Raw genomic sequence first — 18,476 nt, 5'->3', positions numbered from 1 at the left:
AACATCTGGATGTGTGTGCACGCGCAGCTGACCATCACGGTCGCCCTGTTGAGGACGTCCAGCGCATCCTCCATTTGACTTCACGTGGCACCACGAACAGCCGGCTTCTCACGGACTCGGCAAGGCGACTAAAACGGCGGCGGCGGTGGCGGCGTTACGTAAGCAGCTAAGTGAATATTCACAACGGCGGCCCTGAGAACATTTGCATTGAAGTACGATTAGAAATGATTAAGCCAATGTCCTCTGGCACGCCACAGCGCATTCATCAGCATTTAATCATCTGCTGGCCTATACATATTCCCTGAATAAATATCTAACTTTGACACACTATCTTGGTTCCAGAAAAAGACTGCTACTCTTTTTTAATTTTCTAATTTTTAATATGGTAGTTTTAATGTTAAATGCAATTATCTTGGTCTTGTGTTAAATGCAATTATCTTTGTCTTGTTTTTAAATCAACTGGTTAAAAAAATTGTCAAGCCCATTGGCGGAGCTAAATAAGGGGGTCAATGGGGCACTTCCCCCCTTGAAATCTGACAAATGGGTGTTTTTGAAAAATTTCAGGGATCTTTTTTTCTCTGTGAAGAACACACAATGACTATAAGCATTTATGAACAATTTCTGGGGTTTGTAAAAAAAAAAAATCAAATAAAATTCACCATACCGCCCGATGTGTTGGATTCAATTAATCTTTAAAAAAAATGCCACTGGTTCACTTTTCATCTGACTTCTAGCTTAATCCACATGGGAACACCAACCCTTTCATATTCATGACTACCACAGCTTCAGGGTTTGATATTTTCAAAATGTGTGGGTCAGTATAGGTTGCAGGTGCAAATAAAGAATTGCGAATGAAGGTCCTGAAGGGATCAGATGAAAGTAATAAAAAAAAAAAAGCCTGAAAGCTGCTCTGAAATTCTTTTTTCATTCTTTTCCGTGAAAGGTGTGATCTACTCACTGCTCTCCGTCTTGATGCAGAATCGGTGCTTGAAGCCCTTGTGCGAGTGGGTGCAGGTGAGCACCTCTGGGTTGGAGCAGCCCACGTCCACGTACCTCTGACCCTGGATGATGTTGCAGCCATAGCACTGCAGACCTGCCACTGCGGGGGCGGAAACAAAAGACATCTTGACAAGGTAATGAGCTTCTATTTTGCGCCTATGGAAAGAACGCTAAATACAATCATCATAAATAAACGTAATAGAAGTGCTGCTTTTATTACGGCAGTCAAAAGCTTAACGATACGGTCGGACCATAATAAGGAAGATTAACACATAATACCTTTGTGGCCAGTATATGTCATTGGTAGTGTTATGTCTATTCGCTCGAGGTAATGAAATATATGTTACATGATGTTTCAATTTGTGGATATTGACAGTTTATGTGTATAGTAGGACTGTGGCTAACGATTTTACCTAATCGATTAATTATGTCGATTCTTGTGTCCATACTGAAATGCCAAGCTTCGGGACGATTAGAAATTTAAAAAGATAATAAAGCCATTCATTGTTGAAAAAATAATGATATAGCTTATAAAAGTGCTATTATGGACTAACTTCATAACAATTTATCCAAAAAGCTAAGTATGATAAGCAATTAAAGATGCGGCCTACTTTTTTACTCTTAGTTCCTGACTTTAAATGAGATTTTATTTTTCTTTAAAGGCTTTCGCCTTAGGAAGACAGTCGAAGAAAGCCACTTGAACCGATGACAGTATTGTGCTCAGCACTTGACGAGAAGTTAATCTAAAATGCCATCAGGATTCATCTTGAGGGGCTGCTTTTCTATTTCCCCCTCATCTTGAGCGACAAGCGTAAACAAGAGGCACTGGTGATCTTCTCCTCTCCAGCTTTTGGCCTCAGTGACTGACTCAGCCTCAGTAGCGCTTCACCATTTCAAAGCTTAGCTGCCTGCATACGTTTGGAGGCGACGGAAGAGAAGATGACTCCAGGGAGGGAGGGGTGGGGCTTCCTTTTCAAGTGATGATTCAAATGATTTGCTCAAACAGCCGCAAGTGGAGCGCATTGAGACGTCTAGCAATGACTTCTTTCAGGAATGAGCCAGGTTCTTCTTATGATCTGCCCAGTACTTTCAAGAAAAAAGAGCGAACCCAATCCATCCTCGGGGGTTAAGCGGGGATTGTCTGTGAATTCAAAGCCATCGCACACACCTGCGACTGACCCGCCAAATCCCGCACACACAAGATGGAAGATCAGCTTTGGAGCTGAAACCAATCCGCCCTCTTTATCTGCGCCGGTCCACGGAGGACACGAGCCTCTCACTTGCCCGGCCGCCGCTAAATAGCCAAACCCAAAGCCGGGATGGAGCTTTCAGGAGCAAACTAATCCCGTCGCAAATGCTCTTACAAAAATCACTTTTGGAAATCTGCTGGAATCGATGTAAAGCTTCGCCGGGGACCGGAAGTGTGTGCTGATGTGTCATTTCCACCCCATATTGGTGATACAGGGGTCACCAACATGGGGTCCGTGGGCAACAGGTGACCCCCAAGGACCACAAGAGTAGCCAATCCTAATAAGTTGATCCAACAAGTCTTTTAACTCAATTTTCGGATCGAGTCACTCCGTTCTGTGTCCATTTCCACATTTGTACCATCTCGGGGACGTTCCAAGTATTCCATTAGAGTAGAGGGAAGAACTGCGGCGTTTGTTCTGCGGGATTTAAATGATGGCAATTTACAAGCGGCAAAAGAAGCTGATTTAACTGTTCGTTAGCATGCAATGCTGCACGCCGGCTGGCCTCATGAAACATTGAGGAGCTGCCCAGTTATGAGCATTTGTCAACATAATGAGGACTTACTGGAGAGACATTCGACCCTTCCGCCTCGGCATCCCGTTGGTACGATCCAATTTATTATGACTGCTCACCGGGGTCTCTCCAAGCAAACATTGATTCATTATAAAGATGTCTCAAGCCAATGGTAGCAAAGTCGGAGTCTGCTACTTGTTTGACACACAAAAAGTAATGCTATTGTATACCTAATGAGGGAAAAATATTTAAATTATATTTACATAGGGAAAAAAAATGCTTACTAGCGTTAGCTTCATGACAAGAAATATAAAAAAAAATAAATAAACTCAGAACAGCTTGTAGGCCACTGACCTCAAACGCCCTAATACATTACAAATTTACAAATCTAATGTAATTCTTTATCATTAATTTGTGTGCACGTAACAACAATCCACAATGCATATTTTTAATTTTTTGAGAGAAATCAACAAATGCTCCTCTTACGCATTTGAAATTGTGCTTTTGTATTAAGCTCCCCTGTTGATATTTGTTGTTTTGAATCCCAACAAGAAAAAAAAAAAAAAAAAACCTAATCCTGTATCACTCTTTAAACAAACCAAAAAAAACAATTTAATATTTTGGATTAGATTCTGTCATGTAAATATAATTTAGTATATGCATCTAAATCCCCTTGCAGTCAACGAGGGCAGCGCTCCATAGTCATCGTAGGCTTCGTTTTGTTTCCTCATCTCATTAGCGCCATTAATGGTCTTTGCCTTATTGGTAAACGAGGCGTCCGAGGGCTTCATTAGGGAGTTGGAGAGCAAAGGTCACCATGTACTCTGGAGACACTAAAGCGCTCTGTCGTCTCAGCCCCTTAATTTCCACGTCGCAACCCCCTCCCAGGGTTACAGCAAAGCTCTGCTCTCGTCAATTGTTACAACTCTGTTGGGAAATTTAAGTTGCCGACTATGGATATTTGGCGTGGATTTGAAGCAATTACATGTGGAGCCAAGTCATAGTTATTGGAAATGTGGCTTGTGGTGGTCTTAATTATTCTGCAGATCAGAAATATTCCACTTTTATCACAATTATGTAATTGCAAGTTGAATGTACAGCACTTCAATTGCATTAAAAAAAAAAAAAAAGCAAGAAATTGGATCTCGGACTGACCTTGTGTCAAGCAGAACGCCAATATAAATCCAAGCCCGTACACCAAGCAGGTGTGTAAAGTCATGGATGCAGCACAGGATGGACGTGGGGGTCGGGGTCCCGATACTGCTGCTGCTTCTGGAGCGGGGGAAATTCTCGCAGCGGTGCCACCTTTCGGGATGGGGAGGGAAGCAGCCCGAGTGGCTCGCTCACGGCGCGTGAACCAACTGCCAGCCAGCCAGTCCGATGAGGGAGGGAGGCAGCCATGCGGGCAGTCAGTCAGCTCAGCAGCCACTCAGGCAAAAGAGATGAGGAGGAGGAGGAGGAGGAAAATATGCCAGTCAACTAAATAGAAGAAAGGGAAGTAAGAGTGTGACCCTTTGCATAAATAATATGAAATAAAACCAAAATTAAATTCTTGATTAAAGAACTACTGGAATGTCAGTCAGTGGCGAGTCAATAAGACAAAGATAATGACATTCAAAACCAAGTAATCGGTTAGCCATTTTTTAAAATGCCAAATATCGAAATCGGTTTCCAGGGGCGTAACCAGAAATTTTTCAATGGGGTGCCACAAGCACATTCTCATGCATGCTCATAGCCCCGCCCACTCTAACTGAGCAGTGCCATTTGGGGCACTCGCTCTTCTTTTGATTTATATTTGATACAGAGCAATGACTTGGGGATTATTATATACGCTTCAAATAAGATCATAACTGCTCGGAGAAAATGTGAGTGAACTAAATAGTTCGAACGGGAGTGAGGTTTTGCCCCCCCCCCCCCTTCCATTTGCTATAGCATAACAACAAATAAATCCTCTCATTAAGAAGATGAAAAGTGTGTGGAGCAAACACACATCCATCAGGATTAATTCCTGATTGATAATCCATCGCTTCTAACAATAGCCCCCTATGTGTGTTCAAAGTCTCGTCTTTAAATAGGATGGCACAAGTGTGTGTGCGCGCGCACCCGCGTGTGCGTGAGTGACAAACATGCCATTATCTTGCGTATCGACGCGCTTGCACACTGTGAAGAAAATTCCATCTAATCAAGAATTAAAACGTAAATCCTTTCTAAGAGACTGTAATGCCGGCGGATAAGGCAGGGCTTTGTGCTAAGCTCCCACCACAAGCAAAAGCGGCGCGCTCACGTCACGGGCGGGCGCCGGTGATGGTCGCGCGCATGCACGCGCCTTTGACCTCCATATGTTTGCGCGGTGATGACATTAATCATCCCGGTAGCCAATCGGAGGCGTGACTTCGAGAGCTGTTGGTCTGAGCGTCTCTCTCGTGCGCAGCGGACTTGTTGTTTATCGCCTCTGTGCTCGGTACTTGTGAGTCACTGTTTTTTTTTTGTTTTTTTTGGGTGAGGGGGCTGTGCACGTGCCAACGGAGGAAACGCGGCGAGACGTGCCAGCACTGGGAAGCATATGGCGGAATAGTGCATGTTGACACTCGGTGACACTTCACCAGCAATCTCATGAGATGATTTACGACACACGCGCAAACATCCGATCAGGTCTAATTGAGCCACTGACAATTAGAATTGGCTAACTCCAATTTAGTTCTAATTTTGACACACGGGAAGAGTTCATTATTACGTTTTTTAATTGTTTTATGAGATATTAATAGAATTTAGAATGTATGGTGATTAATATAAAGTATTTTTTTCATAAAGCATTGTTAAAGTTATTCCAGAATCCTCCAAAACAGTTTCATTTAAAAATTGGCTTTATTTTTGGGAAACGTTCCCTAGAAGAAAACAGGACGGAAGGGGGGGGCTTTAAATTCTTGATGGAATTGCAATTAAGATGCAGCAAAGAGAAGAAGGAGCAAGCCGGCGGCAGCAACATGCTGCAGAGGAAATACATGAAAAGTTAATTTTGCACTTTGTCCCCCCCCCCCCCCCCCCCCCCCCGCCTTGTCATCACATATAACCTTCCCACTCCAAGTGTAGAGGGCATGATATTAAACATGAGTGTGTTGCAGCCCGCCAGCCATAATTAGCAGTCATCCGGCAGTGTTTGACCACAATATTCTACATTCAGGCAGCTTATTAAAATCTAAACTGCAGGTTGGAGACATTTGGGGCTATTTCACATCCGCTTTCTGCTTGTATCACGTTTCTCGTGATTAGCTCCTTAATGCTGCCACAAGCTGCATGACTGAAGGCAAAAGAAGCACCGCTCTCAAGTCATTGTGGATTTGTACATGCCTTTGCATTTTTTTTTTTTTTTTTGGGAGAAGCCAGATTCTCCTTACGCAGCACACAGGTCTCGGCTTTACCGTAATAAGCCGTTTTGCCTTTATTGGCCTTAAAGGACTCTCAGGCGTTTTCTGGAAATTCAAAAATGTCCCGCTTGAGGTGTTGGAAAGGTCAATCCTGCCATTTTCTTTACTCCCTGTCCGTCAACCACATGGTTGTCACTATTAGCACAGTGAGGGCCCTGACTATTCTGTCTAGCAACAAGTGTGTCATGACCAGCAACAAGTATTTTATTGACACATTATTCAGATGAATGTTCGAGCTTCTCATTCAGCTCTCATAGAGCCAGATAATGCAACAGGGCCACTGAATGATAAAAAAACAAATCAATAGGGATAAAGAGAATTTAAGCCACCACCATCTCCCACCGCTATTTAAAAGTTTGCCCTTACAAATCATCAAGTCCACAAATCTCTTAATTTAAACGCCCCCCCCCCCTCCTCCATCTCCACGGCTTAGAGACAGCAGCATCTGCTTGACACACGCACTCCGCATGGAAACATCCGTAACTCAAATTTAACCTGAGACGTGCTCTGACATCTGTTCCCCTAATGACTCGCCTTCACGCACTTAGCCACTGGTGAGTGTTTGCGCATTAGCATGTTCTTGCTGACACAACTTGCGCCACAGCTATTTTTTTTTTTTTTAAAGGTTACACACACTCAACTGAAGCTCAGCATCCAGCTTAGCATGGCCTACATTGCCTCCCAGTGAATCAATTTGTTTTTTGTAGGTGTCGGGATGAAGGTGAAGGCTCTCGTAAGGGGATTTATAAAAGACAGCAAAACACGCTACTTTTTTTTTTTTTTTTTGCATCCTTTTGTAGACACGCAAAGCCTCGCCCGGTGACTCATAAGCAGCATCTTGTCATTAAATGCCAGAATCCCACCGAGTGGAAGTGATGCACAAAACCAAAATAGTCTGATCACCTTTTACATCTCATGATTTATCACATCCACTTTTGAAAACAGACTCAACACGACTGGTGCTTCTCTCTGTATTTGTTCTGTTGTGTGTGCATAGGCTGCATCCCTCTCAGCCCCCGAGGCAGATTTGGCTCCAGGCCACTGCAGCCAAGCTCTGCAAGGGGAATATGAATGGCATTAGCTGCGGGCTGTTGCCATGGTGTTGACTTATTTACTGTACATCAGCTCACTGACTTCAAACAGTATGTTTTGGCTGCCATATTAGTGTCAGCGTTATCATCCAAAGGACACATTTCCATTGGGGTGATTTAAAAAGAAGAAAAAAAACCCCACTCTGGACGCTAGTAAACAAGATGAAAGTTGTGTGCTAAAAGTACTTGGCAGTGGCAAATTCATACTTTAAAGTGCATTTCACATCATTTCAATAAGGCATTTCACTTACTGTAAATTTCCAACTCTTGGATGTAGAGTAATCTGATGATTAATTGTGTTTTTTGTCATGCACTTAAAAGAAATAAATGACTTAAACGCTTCATTTTTTGTCAATGATCCTGTTATTATTTGAACCTGAGTGAATTAATTATCACATAGATAGATGTATTTCCGGTGTTTCATCAAATAAAGACCTGTGCTCCAACAGTATGGAGGACAGAAAATGCCTAAATTAAATAAATACACAAAGTTTAATATTTAATCTATTAATAATTGTTCATTTGTAATTGTTATTAATAACTGTATTTCCAAATAAAGTCGATAGACGGCGATCAAGACCAGCAGCCAACTCGCGGCAGTCATGGAGCAGAAAAAGAAGAAGAAATAAAAAAGACGAAGAAGAAGCTCACACGTGTTTACAGCACGTCCGCTTGAGTCGTCTTTCAACCTCTTCGTCATCTTGTCAACCCCCGAAACGAGTTAATTTCAACGCGTCGCTTATAAAAAAGCAAGTTTTAAACGCCGACATGGCTCAGAAGAAGAAGAAGCTGACCAAGAAGAAGAAACCCCCGGCTGGGAAAGAGCTGGACACCGACTCTGACGTCGGAGTCTTCGAAGTGGAGGTCCAACTCAAAGACGATGATTCCGTAAGTCTTAAACGCAATAGATTTTCATGTTTCATGTTTCATTATGGAAATCGATTGACTCATGTAATGAGGTGGATAGTGCACTACATCTCGGCGTCAGGGGGTATAGCTCAGTGGTAGAGCATTTGACTGCAGATCAAGAGGTCTCCGGTTCAAATCCGGATGCCCCCTACTCGTTTTTCTTGACTGGTAATGTTCAAACATTTAATAGAATCAAAGCTTCAAAAGAATGCTGCACAATACATTCCCCTTAGCATCGACAGTTTAGTACGTCATAAGATCGGAAATACTGGGAGCAATCTGGACTGGTCAGCAGCCAATCACAGGACACGTCAACAACTACATTCACAATGACATGATTTATGTTGAACATCTGTAATTTGATTGTTATACAACAAAGTTTGACTGCTTTCAACAGCCCAGAGGCAAGCTGTTGCCCTTCCCCGCCCCTTCAGACTGCCTGTCTGATGTGGAACCGGACACCAGGAAGCTTGTCCGAGCCCAGAACAAGAAGAAGAAAAAGTCTGGAGGATTTCAGTCCATGGGTGAGAGCCACCAGCAAAAACTTTAGTTCCCGTCCACGAGGTTCTTGCTAGCATACAAACGATACTTGCATCAATTCTTTCTGCTCTGTGAAGAAAACAATTACTAGTTCAGCATTGTACTACCTGCACAACACGTAACTCTAAATTCAGATTGGTATTAAAACAATGTTTTGACTCACACGCTAGTGTTTGTCCATTTTGTGTGTTGTTAGGCCTGTCTTTCCCCGTCTACAAGGGCATCATGAAGAAAGGCTACAATGTGCCGACCCCAATCCAAAGAAAGGTGAGCCGGCCCCACCTAGGCATCCTCAAATACACATGAAGAATCTCAGCAATTTTTGTTTCAACCTTGTCCTCCGCTCGTTAGACAATCCCAGTCATTCTGGACGGCAAAGATGTCGTCGCCATGGCTCGGACAGGCAGCGGCAAGACGGCCGCTTTCCTGGTGCCCATGTTTGAGAAGCTGAAGGCGCCGCAAGCCCAGACGGGTGCCAGGGCCCTCATCCTTACCCCCACCAGAGAGCTGGCTCTGCAGACCATGAAGTTCACAAAAGAGGTAAGATGACAAGGAGTGAGGTCAAATGAGGCCTGGAACTAAATTCCACTCAATTTGATCTTTGTAGTTGGGGAAATTAACAAAACTGAAGACAACCCTGATCCTTGGTGGAGACAGGTGTGTGGTTTGTTTATTTTTTTTTTATCTTCAATTCAAATCTTCGTGCTACACATCTGAAATCAATTTCCATGTCCTCTAGTTTGGAGGAGCAGTTTGCTGCGCTTCACGAGAACCCTGACATGTGAGTACAAGCACATCAGCCGTTTAGCAAAATGATTTTACCTTGAGTTCCTTGACTCGGGAACAATCATTTTAACGTTGATGATTTCTCTGTGTCCTTCAGAATCATCGCTACCCCCGGCCGTCTCATGCACGTCGTCCAGGAAATGAATCTGAAGTTGAATCACGTCGAGTACGTGGTGTTCGACGAGGCCGACAGGTAATTCAGAACTTGCGTCTTCTTTCTGCTAAGTTGTCAGCGGATACTGTCAATGTGCGCCCTCATGTCGCTCATCCCGTCAGGTTGTTTGAGATGGGCTTTGCCGAGCAGCTCCAGGAGATCATCAGACGGCTTCCTGACATCAGACAGACGTTGTTGTTCTCTGCCACGCTGCCCAAATTGCTGGTGGAGTTTGCCAGAGCCGGTAAGATCGCATCCAATGCGGCCTTTACACGTTGACGGTCAAATATAATGTCAATGCTAATTTTGTTTGCACATCTATGGTGTTGCACATTGTGTGGTAGCATTGAGCTAGATAGTTGTGAGTCGAGGTTTCGCTGTATACAGAGTTGAAATTGTGTCAAGTACGTCAAGAAATATCTGTAAAAAAAAAATAGTGGTATGAAAATGTGATATGTTGGCAGAGTTTGGAAAAGACTATTTTTGTTCCCAGGGTTGACAGAACCAGTGCTGATTCGTTTGGATGTGGACTCCAAGATCAGTGACCAGATTACGGTTAAGAAAATAAATAAGAATAAGTTCAATTGAATTGTTGTGTATTGAAGCAGTTTTGTCTTCCATCCCCCAGCTTTCCTTCTTCCACTTGCGAGTGGATGACAAGCCGGCGCTGCTGCTCCACCTCCTGAGGAACGTGGTCAAGCCTCAGGAGCAGACGGTGGTTTTTGCCGCCACCAAACATCACGTGGAGTACATCAAGGAGGTCAGCGCCACGTTACAATCGCGTCGGAAAGCACGATTCTGATGTTTGCGCCGGGTTGTGTAGTTGTTGTCGTTAGAAGGGATGGACTGCGCTTACATCTACAGCGCCCTGGATCAGACGGCCAGGAAGATCAACATCGGGAAGTTCGTACACCGCAAGGCCATGGTGCTCGTTGTGACGGACGTGGCCGCTCGTGGTATCGACATCCCGCTGCTGGATAATGTCATCAACTACAACTTTCCCTCCAAGTCAAAGCTGTTCTTGCACAGAGTCGGTGAGGAAGCCACACTCTAATTGGAAATATATATATGTATTTTTTCAATGAAACGATCAATTATATTTGCTACTCAGGTCGTGTGGGCAGAGCGGGGCGCAGCGGAACGACCTACAGTATGGTGTGTCCGGACGAGGTGCCTTTTGTTTATGACCTTCACCTTTTCCTGGGAAGACCCGTACAGTTGGCCACCCTAGAGCAGCCGGCAGGTAGGAACGACAACCAAAACAACCCAAATAATATTTTTCTAAATGCAAACGGTCCTTTATTTTTAGATTTAGACGGCATTTTCGGTCGCGTGCCTCAGAGCATCCTGGACGACGCAGTCGTCAGCCTGATCACGGCGCACGAGAACTCCCTGGACCTGCAGAACCTGCACCACGTCTCGGAGAACGCATACAAGCAGTACCTCAAGTCTCGGCCCAACCCCTCGCCGGAGTCCATCAGACGAGTGAAGAACCTGGACCTGAGCTGCATGGCCGTCCATCCTTTGCTGAGTCCGTTTTGGGAGGATGGGAGCCCTCATCGACAACGCTCAGCAGACACGTTGGTGACGTTTTTCTTTTGTTTTAGGGTCCACATTGGAGAAAAGTGAGCTGGAACGTCTTAACATGGTTGACACCATCAAGGGCTACAGATCCAAATCTGTGAGTTTGCATATTTGATAGAAATACTTTTCGGCTAACTTGACACAAGCGTTCATGCGTTGGTGTGTCGAACCTCAAATTACGTCTCCTCTTCTAGACCATCTTTGAAATCAACTCCAGGAGCAAGACGCTCGCCACTGAGGTGATGCGAGCCAAGCGCTCCAAAGACTCACGGCTGGTGGACAGATTCAGCAAGCACAGAGAAAGTCTGGCTGCGGAGAGGCTCCTTCATAACCCCGTCAGTGTCCCAGCCGGAGAAGACGCTGCCGACTCAGGCGAGGATGACGCGTTACAGGTAACACACATTAGCAAACTATAGAATCATTTCTACAATGTGCATCATTTTTTTCATCTGTTTTTTTTAAATGTTAACATCCAAATAAAAGTGCCACTTTCAAAATAAATAGTTTATTTTGTGTGGCAACACCTGGGAAGATGTGCCAAGTGTCACTGACTGCAGTGTCAACTTTCCACCAAGAGAGGGCGCTAATAGACTGTGGAAAAAGTCATCAGTGGTTTCCATAAGAGTACAATGGACTGTTTTTCCCTGGGTATGTGTGTGTGTAGTTTGACTGTTCCTTTCCTTACAGGAGGTTTTCTCCGAGGTGGTTGGTGGGAAAAGGAAGAGTCATCAGGACGGCGGAGAAGAGCGTCCAAGGAAAAAGCGAAACAAACGTGTGGCGGTCAAAGATGAGGAGTACTACATTCCTTACCGACCCAAAGACTTCAACTCGGAGAGAGGGTGAGAGTAAATTATAGATGTTCACATCAATGAAATATTGTTAGATTTTAGCTTCACATCATCCCTTTGTACTTTAAGGTTAAGTTTGGGCGGAGACGGCAGCACCTTTGAAACGCAAGCCTCCTCCGCCGTCCTCGACCTCATGGGAGACGAAGGAGAACGACTCAACCAGCACAAGAAGATCATGAAATGGTGACGCCAACGTGGTTACACTTCCAATAACGTCTCGTCCTCAATATTTATCCTTTTTCAATTTTGTAGGGACCGCAAGAGGAAGCGCTTCGTAACAGAAACAGGCAAAGATGACCAAAAGAACAGGATTAAACTCGAGGGGGGTCAAACTATCCACAAGAAGAAGAACAGGAAAAACTTGTATCCTTTTTGACAAATGCTGGTCGTTTACTTTGAAGTGTTTCGAAGACAAATTTGATTGGATGACAACATTTTGTTGGAATACTTAACAAGCTCTCAGTTACGAGGAGTGGAAGAAGAAGTACAAAATTGACGACGGAACCGCGGGCTTGGATGGGGAAGGAGGCGGAGGAGGAGGAGGGAGGAGGCCACCGAAAGGTATTTCATTTTTTGTAATAAATGTCATTATTTTGGGTCATGCAAATATAAACGTTGCATACAATACACTGCAGAGATGCTCGACAGTATGAAACCCAAATTTGGTTGCGTCTCTCAGGTCGCGGTCGCAGTTCTACGGGTTCCCAGTTCCTGGCCAACGGTAGCAGGGTGCGCTCGGAGCTCAAAACCAGCCAGCAGATCCTGAAGGAGCGCAAGAAGCAACAGAAGCATCACTTCCTACAGAGTGGAGGCCTGAAGAACATACGCGCCAAGAACAAGAAATGGGTGGGAGACGTTAAGAAGTCCGGCTTCGGTCGAGGCAGCCAAAAGAAGGGCAAGATGAGGAAGAGGATGTGAGAACGAGCAACGACGTCGTATTACAGCATTTAATGTGGAAATGCTTGTTTTGGATTTACGTCGTCTTTGTGGTGAACTCTCCAAATTGGAATGTTTGCGAATGACTTATTTGGTGCATTTTTGAGTGCTCTACTGTGTACATATAACATAATTTGGAAAAATAGACATAAAAAGGGTCAACTTTTTGTCATGTCATTATTTAATTATTTTCCCCTCCAGACAATACTGATCATTTCTGTCAATATCATTTTGAGTTATTCAACATTCTGCTCAAAGTTTATATTTCATAAAAGCCCAAGCTTTTTATCGCAAATGAGATGAAATGGATACATATCTTATTTTGATAATGGTTTTGCTCTAATATTCTCGATTCATTAGCATAGTACTGCGATGACGTCACAGGTGAACAGGTGTCATTGATTGCGCTTGGCGGCTATGACGTACCAACGGTAGCAAATGGAGTGGCTAACGATTAACTCTTCAATATACGACGATTTAGATGGTTAAAAAATTATTTTAAACGAATTACTAAAGCAGCGCACTATTTTAAGAAGAGGACTTGGGTGATAAATAAGCGGAGAAGCCCACAAAGGTAAGTTACGTCTTCACGTTAGCGTCTTCAACATCTCGAAGTGTTAGCAATTTTATAGCAACTAACGGCGATAAATACGTGTAAATAATATGCTGGAATGAAATATTCCCCCAAGTTAATAAGAATTTTCTTCTTCCAGAAGTTGTCCTCAGTTTTAAACTTTGATAATTCAGTGCATTGCTGCTGAATAATAGTTGTCAACGTCTTGTAATCATGCCACGTGATGTCGCTGTTGGCTACCGAACTTAGGCTAAGGTAAATGCACACATTTTCCACTACAAATCCAACTTTTAATAACTACACTATATACTGTAAAATAATAGTAAATTGTTTTAAGAATTAATGTGAAGCAAGTGTTTTCTTTTTAACAACTGAGTACTGTAAGTTGAAACGATAGTTGGCTACCATAACAAAAGATGTATTCCATTTTTTCCCCCAGATATGTTTTGGTTAGACCTTGGGTGAAGTGACGTACAATAAAGTACGTATACATTTTTATCTTGAATCATCATGACTGTATTTTCTGATTATTGTCATACTAAATGCTACTTCAAAAAACATAAGTTTGGGGCCAAGTTATCCCACACTCATCCCCGCTGCTTACATGTCAAGTGCTGATGTGATTTATCATCTGCAGAAATCCATCACCCACTTTAAGAGAAGTCGTGTCGTCTCCTTCAACTGCTGGAAAGGTGCAAAACATGAGCACATGCAGAGGAAACATCAGCACCGTGCCAGTCAAAGTGAAGGAGAAAAGTTCCTGATTTCATCTGGACATGGTTAGTTCCATTTTATCTTGTCTTTTTTAGACGTTGCCCAACGATGTGCTTTTTATGTACACTCTGCTAAAAATGGAGAAAAAATGAGCGGTGTTCGGGTAGCCTATGTATTTATTTATTGGGTCTAAACACAGCTGCGTCACCATGGTGATTCTCACCGACTCCTCTGACAGGACTCATAGTTGGGGGAAGGTAAATAATGTACAGTTTAGTAAAATGCTTAATATTGTAGTATGCTACCTTGGATATCAACTCATCCCTGAGCCTTTATCCTCTTTATTATCCTCTCGTCGCATCCTGTGGTGCACCGGCAACTCTCCAGATGTCAGTGGCCTTATCTTAAGTCAGAGTTCCCAGGATGGACACAACATCCACTCGAGATACACCCGAGAGCCTGTCCAATGCTCTTGAGAAGGTGGAAAAGAAAAGCAAGGCAGGCTGCATATTTGTTTTACATATACCGTAACGCTATAGAAGCTTGACATTGTAGTCCGTTCCCTTCAAACGGTTGACCAATTGTATTTCATATTCAGTTCCACATAAAAGGGGTGGCGAGGGTGGTAGATATTTAAAAGCAAAATAAAGAAATCAAATCCAGCCTCTCAACAGTCGATATTCCCAGATTTCTGTAGTCCTTAAATTTGCATATTTTAGTTTCAGTCTCGTTCATCCCTGCTCGCCACTCATGCGACCTGTCTCTCCTCGTCAGATAAGATAACTCGGCCTTTCTCAGGCTATCGCTCACGAGGCTACGGGCCACTTGAGGAATGACAACAGCCCAACATGGCTGACATTTGCCAATCTCCGGCTGACGAATTTGCTCTCCCTCGTAGAAACCCGCTACAGGCTGCCTTTTATCTTGAGCCGGACATGTTGTCGTTGTTGCGGATGCTCCGATGCTGCGGGGTCACCGGCTGGTTAGCTTGGTTTATTGTCGTGTTATTATCGCAAGGCTGCGGCTTTGTTTTGAACATAAGACGGCTTATGAAGATGTTTGGAGCGTCGCAGATGTTTAAGAGCCTTAAATTAGCTCTGTCACAAGAGAAGGCTGACACTGGGCCACACGCATCCCAATTGGAGCCGGGTCTGCTGGGGCTTGTTGGCTGTGGACCTCTGAGGCTAAATAAAATACAAAGCACGCGATGCAGAGAGAATTTGCACTGACAGATTTGTATGACACCAACCGGCCTTCCAAGTCTCACTTTCCTCAAATGTCTTTTATGTGAAAAGTATCAATTAGAACCTCCACAAAGCCACATGTGAACTTTTTTTATTTTCCTTTTTTTCCCCCGTCACCATCTTTGGAATGACCAAATGACAGCTCATCACTAACACGGTCGAAGCTTGCTTTTAAATATGTCAGACACGTCCTGCGTCGGATGAGCAATATGGAATTGAAGCCCGGGCGTTTTGGAAAAGGGGCGGAGCTATGCCCGTGATGGCCCCACTAAGATTTGGAATTGTCGGTGGAAATGCTTTGTGCTTGTGATTTATTCCTCGTCATCTGTTGGGCTGTTGCACATGTTAAAAATCGGTTAAACGTTAAGAATCGTCTTTACGCAGGCAAAGTTTGAACCGATGAACACATTAAATGTGATCCCATTATTAATGAGGCCTTGTTAAATTTTGAACGATGCAACTAGACTGCGTCTGGAGCGAAAAGAGGGTCTGTCTGAAAACGCCACCTGCCAATTTGAATGTAAAGATGGTTTTCCATAGCCCCGCAGCTGCGTTTCCACTGTGATCCGTCAATTTGGATTCAGTTGTTGCATGGAAACTTCAGTGCGAGCCAACGTTTGAAATCCAATCGACCCCCTTCTTTGACTTTGCCCTATTTTGCACATCTTTTTGGTATTCTAAGCATCTTTCCATAATCTGCTAACTGTGGAACCTCCGAGGTCAAACGCAATCTGTTCCAGGATGCCTCTCATCTCCAATTGAGAATCAATTTTTCTCGTAGGGAATAATGGTAATAGTTCATTCTCTGGATTTTGTAGTCAATGGCAGAAGGAAAGAATTTGAGTGCTAATTAGCATCGCTAATCTAACCACTTGATTAGAATTACAGCCTGCTCTCGTCCCTGACTATCACACGGGGTTATTTTTGGGTACTGGGTCGCCTGTCAGAAGGTCCTTATAAAGAGGTCATCAATGGGGTGGGTGGAAAGCGGCTTATCAGCTCCGCTATTCCTTGATGGAGTTGACTCGTTTGAATTCGGCATTAGAAAAAAGTTGGAATATTACAATGAAGTGATCTTTGCAAGAGAAAAGTGAAAAAGATGAACGTCAGAGAGAAAAAAAGTTCTAGAGTTGCAAGACTGTTGTAATTTTGCTTAAAACCAGTTGTTGAAGTCGTATTATTGGCAAAGTTATTTTGCAAAACAAAAAATGAAAATAGACAATTTTTGTTTTCTCCTCTTTCCTGCTCTAAGGATTTTTTTTTTTCCCTCCCAGACTCGTTTCGCCTTCCGCGGGCACTCTGTCTTTCTCTGTGGCGACACACTTCATTTGTATTCGCCAGGATCAGAGAAACAGCAAAAAATCAAAATAATCACCCCCGCCGTGAAGTAGGAGAAGTCTCTGAGACAAAGTCTGGATAACAAGATGACAAAGCTTTTTAAAACGGAGCTTTAAGACGATGGCCACGCCACCCCGCTATCTTTTTCCAAGTCGTGTTTACAAGAGCGTTGCACTGTACAGTTACATTTTATTATAATTTGTTTGAACAGGACTATGTAAAACATATTTAACTGAATTTTGACCTGCTGCCTTTCATGCCCAAAAAGTCCAAATTTTAAAAAAACATCAAAAGGTTGCAGGAATCAAATCCTAATTTTGTGAGGGAAAAATATCTCCATTATTTTTAGAAGAAAGTGAGAATAGTAGTTAAAAGCGGAATAAGTAAAAAAATAATTTCCAAGAATACAATGCAAACATTGACAAAGTCACAATTTCAAAAAGAAAAAGAAAACAAAGTAAATTTCTTTCGTTGCGCTTTTTAGAAAACAAAAAGGGGGGATTGATTTTTTACGAATAAAGTAATATTTGTTGTAATCATGTATGAATCAACATTGTATTATAAAACAAAGTTTTGAGAACATTACAGCTTGCATTATTAAGAAAAAAAATAATATTCCAAAAATGCAGTTATAATTTTACACCAAAAAAGTGAGGGCCTCATTTCCCGGTGCGTTTAACCTAGCAGCCAAAAAGTGGCGCTGTAGGCATTTGTCCAGGCTCAGCTGAGTAGTGAGTGACTTGTTGCTGCTTCTCGGCTTTGGAAAGCTGTGTGAGCATTGATGTGATATCCGTTGAAGGTCTCTTCATTGCTGTGCTCTTTAAGCACCGTTTTAGATCCTTCATATCCAACCTTTAGTATGAGAAATAAAGAAAACTCCTAAGACAGCCATGATTGAACCCGGTGTTGGTGATTTTGATTGATCAGTAATCGGCCAAAGCTGGCCACGGTGGTCGCTCCGACTCCAGCAGGGGTTGATCTCTTGCCCGCGTTGAGTAACGGCACACCGAATGAACTACATTTGCAACGAGGGGGAGGATGAGTGGCGTAACATGTTCCATTAGAGGCCGCTTGGGGGCTGTGATTGGATGAAGAACATTTTCCCATCACTCGCTTCCTCCCCCAGGCCCCCCGATGGCACGCAAAGGGCCCGAGCACTGCCGCAGCGTGGCGCCAAGCGGGTACAGGGGTCTTGTGTTTGCGCATGTGAGTGTTGGAAGGCCGAGACCCCGGATATGTTGTGGAAGTGTGGAGTGGACAGGGGCCAGACAGGACGTGACCCTTTGGCGGAAGCCACAATAGCACGTGTGGCTGTCCGTCAAGACCTTATGCCCACCCCCCACATTTATGCGATATGTCACGATCATAACTCAGCTTTTAACGAGCCCCAAAGCTAACAGTCATCCGTTTTTTTTATTTGTCGTTATCCGCTTTTAAAAAAAAAAGACCAAGTCATACAGTCGTCTAGATTTTAATGTCCAGCCTATTTAATCCCAAAATGCGACCCAGATGTGCAGCGGTCACCTGTATGAAGCGAGCACGCTGACCCCCAATCGTCATCTAGCAGGGA

General features: G+C 43.5%; 1 protein-coding gene, 1 long non-coding RNA gene and 1 other non-coding gene across 4 annotated transcripts; all 3 read left to right on the top strand.

The window, feature by feature from the left end:
* Positions 1-7,913: 7,913 nt before the first annotated feature.
* ddx54 (DEAD (Asp-Glu-Ala-Asp) box polypeptide 54) lies at positions 7,914-13,203 on the top strand. Of its 2 annotated transcripts, XM_061293843.1 has the most exons (20): positions 7,914-8,167; positions 8,586-8,712; positions 8,925-8,995; positions 9,080-9,268; positions 9,336-9,385; positions 9,468-9,509; positions 9,612-9,707; positions 9,791-9,912; positions 10,162-10,223; positions 10,297-10,428; positions 10,492-10,702; positions 10,780-10,911; positions 10,978-11,199; positions 11,276-11,349; positions 11,447-11,644; positions 11,940-12,091; positions 12,170-12,283; positions 12,353-12,463; positions 12,564-12,661; positions 12,780-13,203. In XM_061293843.1, the coding sequence occupies exons 1-20, from the start codon at positions 8,048-8,050 to the stop codon at positions 13,016-13,018; spliced, it is 2,562 nt and encodes an 853-aa protein (XP_061149827.1). In that variant the 5' UTR covers positions 7,914-8,047; the 3' UTR covers positions 13,019-13,203. The 2 variants fall into 2 exon arrangements, with proteins under 2 accessions (XP_061149827.1, XP_061149826.1); XM_061293842.1 differs by having other exon boundaries at positions 10,780-11,199.
* trnac-gca (transfer RNA cysteine (anticodon GCA)) lies at positions 8,267-8,338 on the top strand. The gene has a single exon. It is a non-coding gene; the product is annotated as a tRNA-Cys (tRNA).
* A 258-nt stretch (positions 13,204-13,461) lies between the features above and the next one.
* On the top strand, positions 13,462-14,080 carry LOC133163387 (uncharacterized). The gene is made up of 3 exons (XR_009716378.1): positions 13,462-13,610; positions 13,750-13,865; positions 14,050-14,080. It is a non-coding gene; the product is annotated as an uncharacterized LOC133163387 (long non-coding RNA).
* Positions 14,081-18,476: the final 4,396 nt, after the last annotated feature.

Source organism: Syngnathus typhle, linkage group LG12 (assembly GCF_033458585.1).
Source record: "Syngnathus typhle isolate RoL2023-S1 ecotype Sweden linkage group LG12, RoL_Styp_1.0, whole genome shotgun sequence".
Taxonomy (NCBI): Eukaryota; Metazoa; Chordata; class Actinopteri; order Syngnathiformes; family Syngnathidae; genus Syngnathus; species Syngnathus typhle.
Note: the sequence above shows the minus strand (reverse complement) of the source record. Positions and strands in the feature narration are given on the sequence as shown.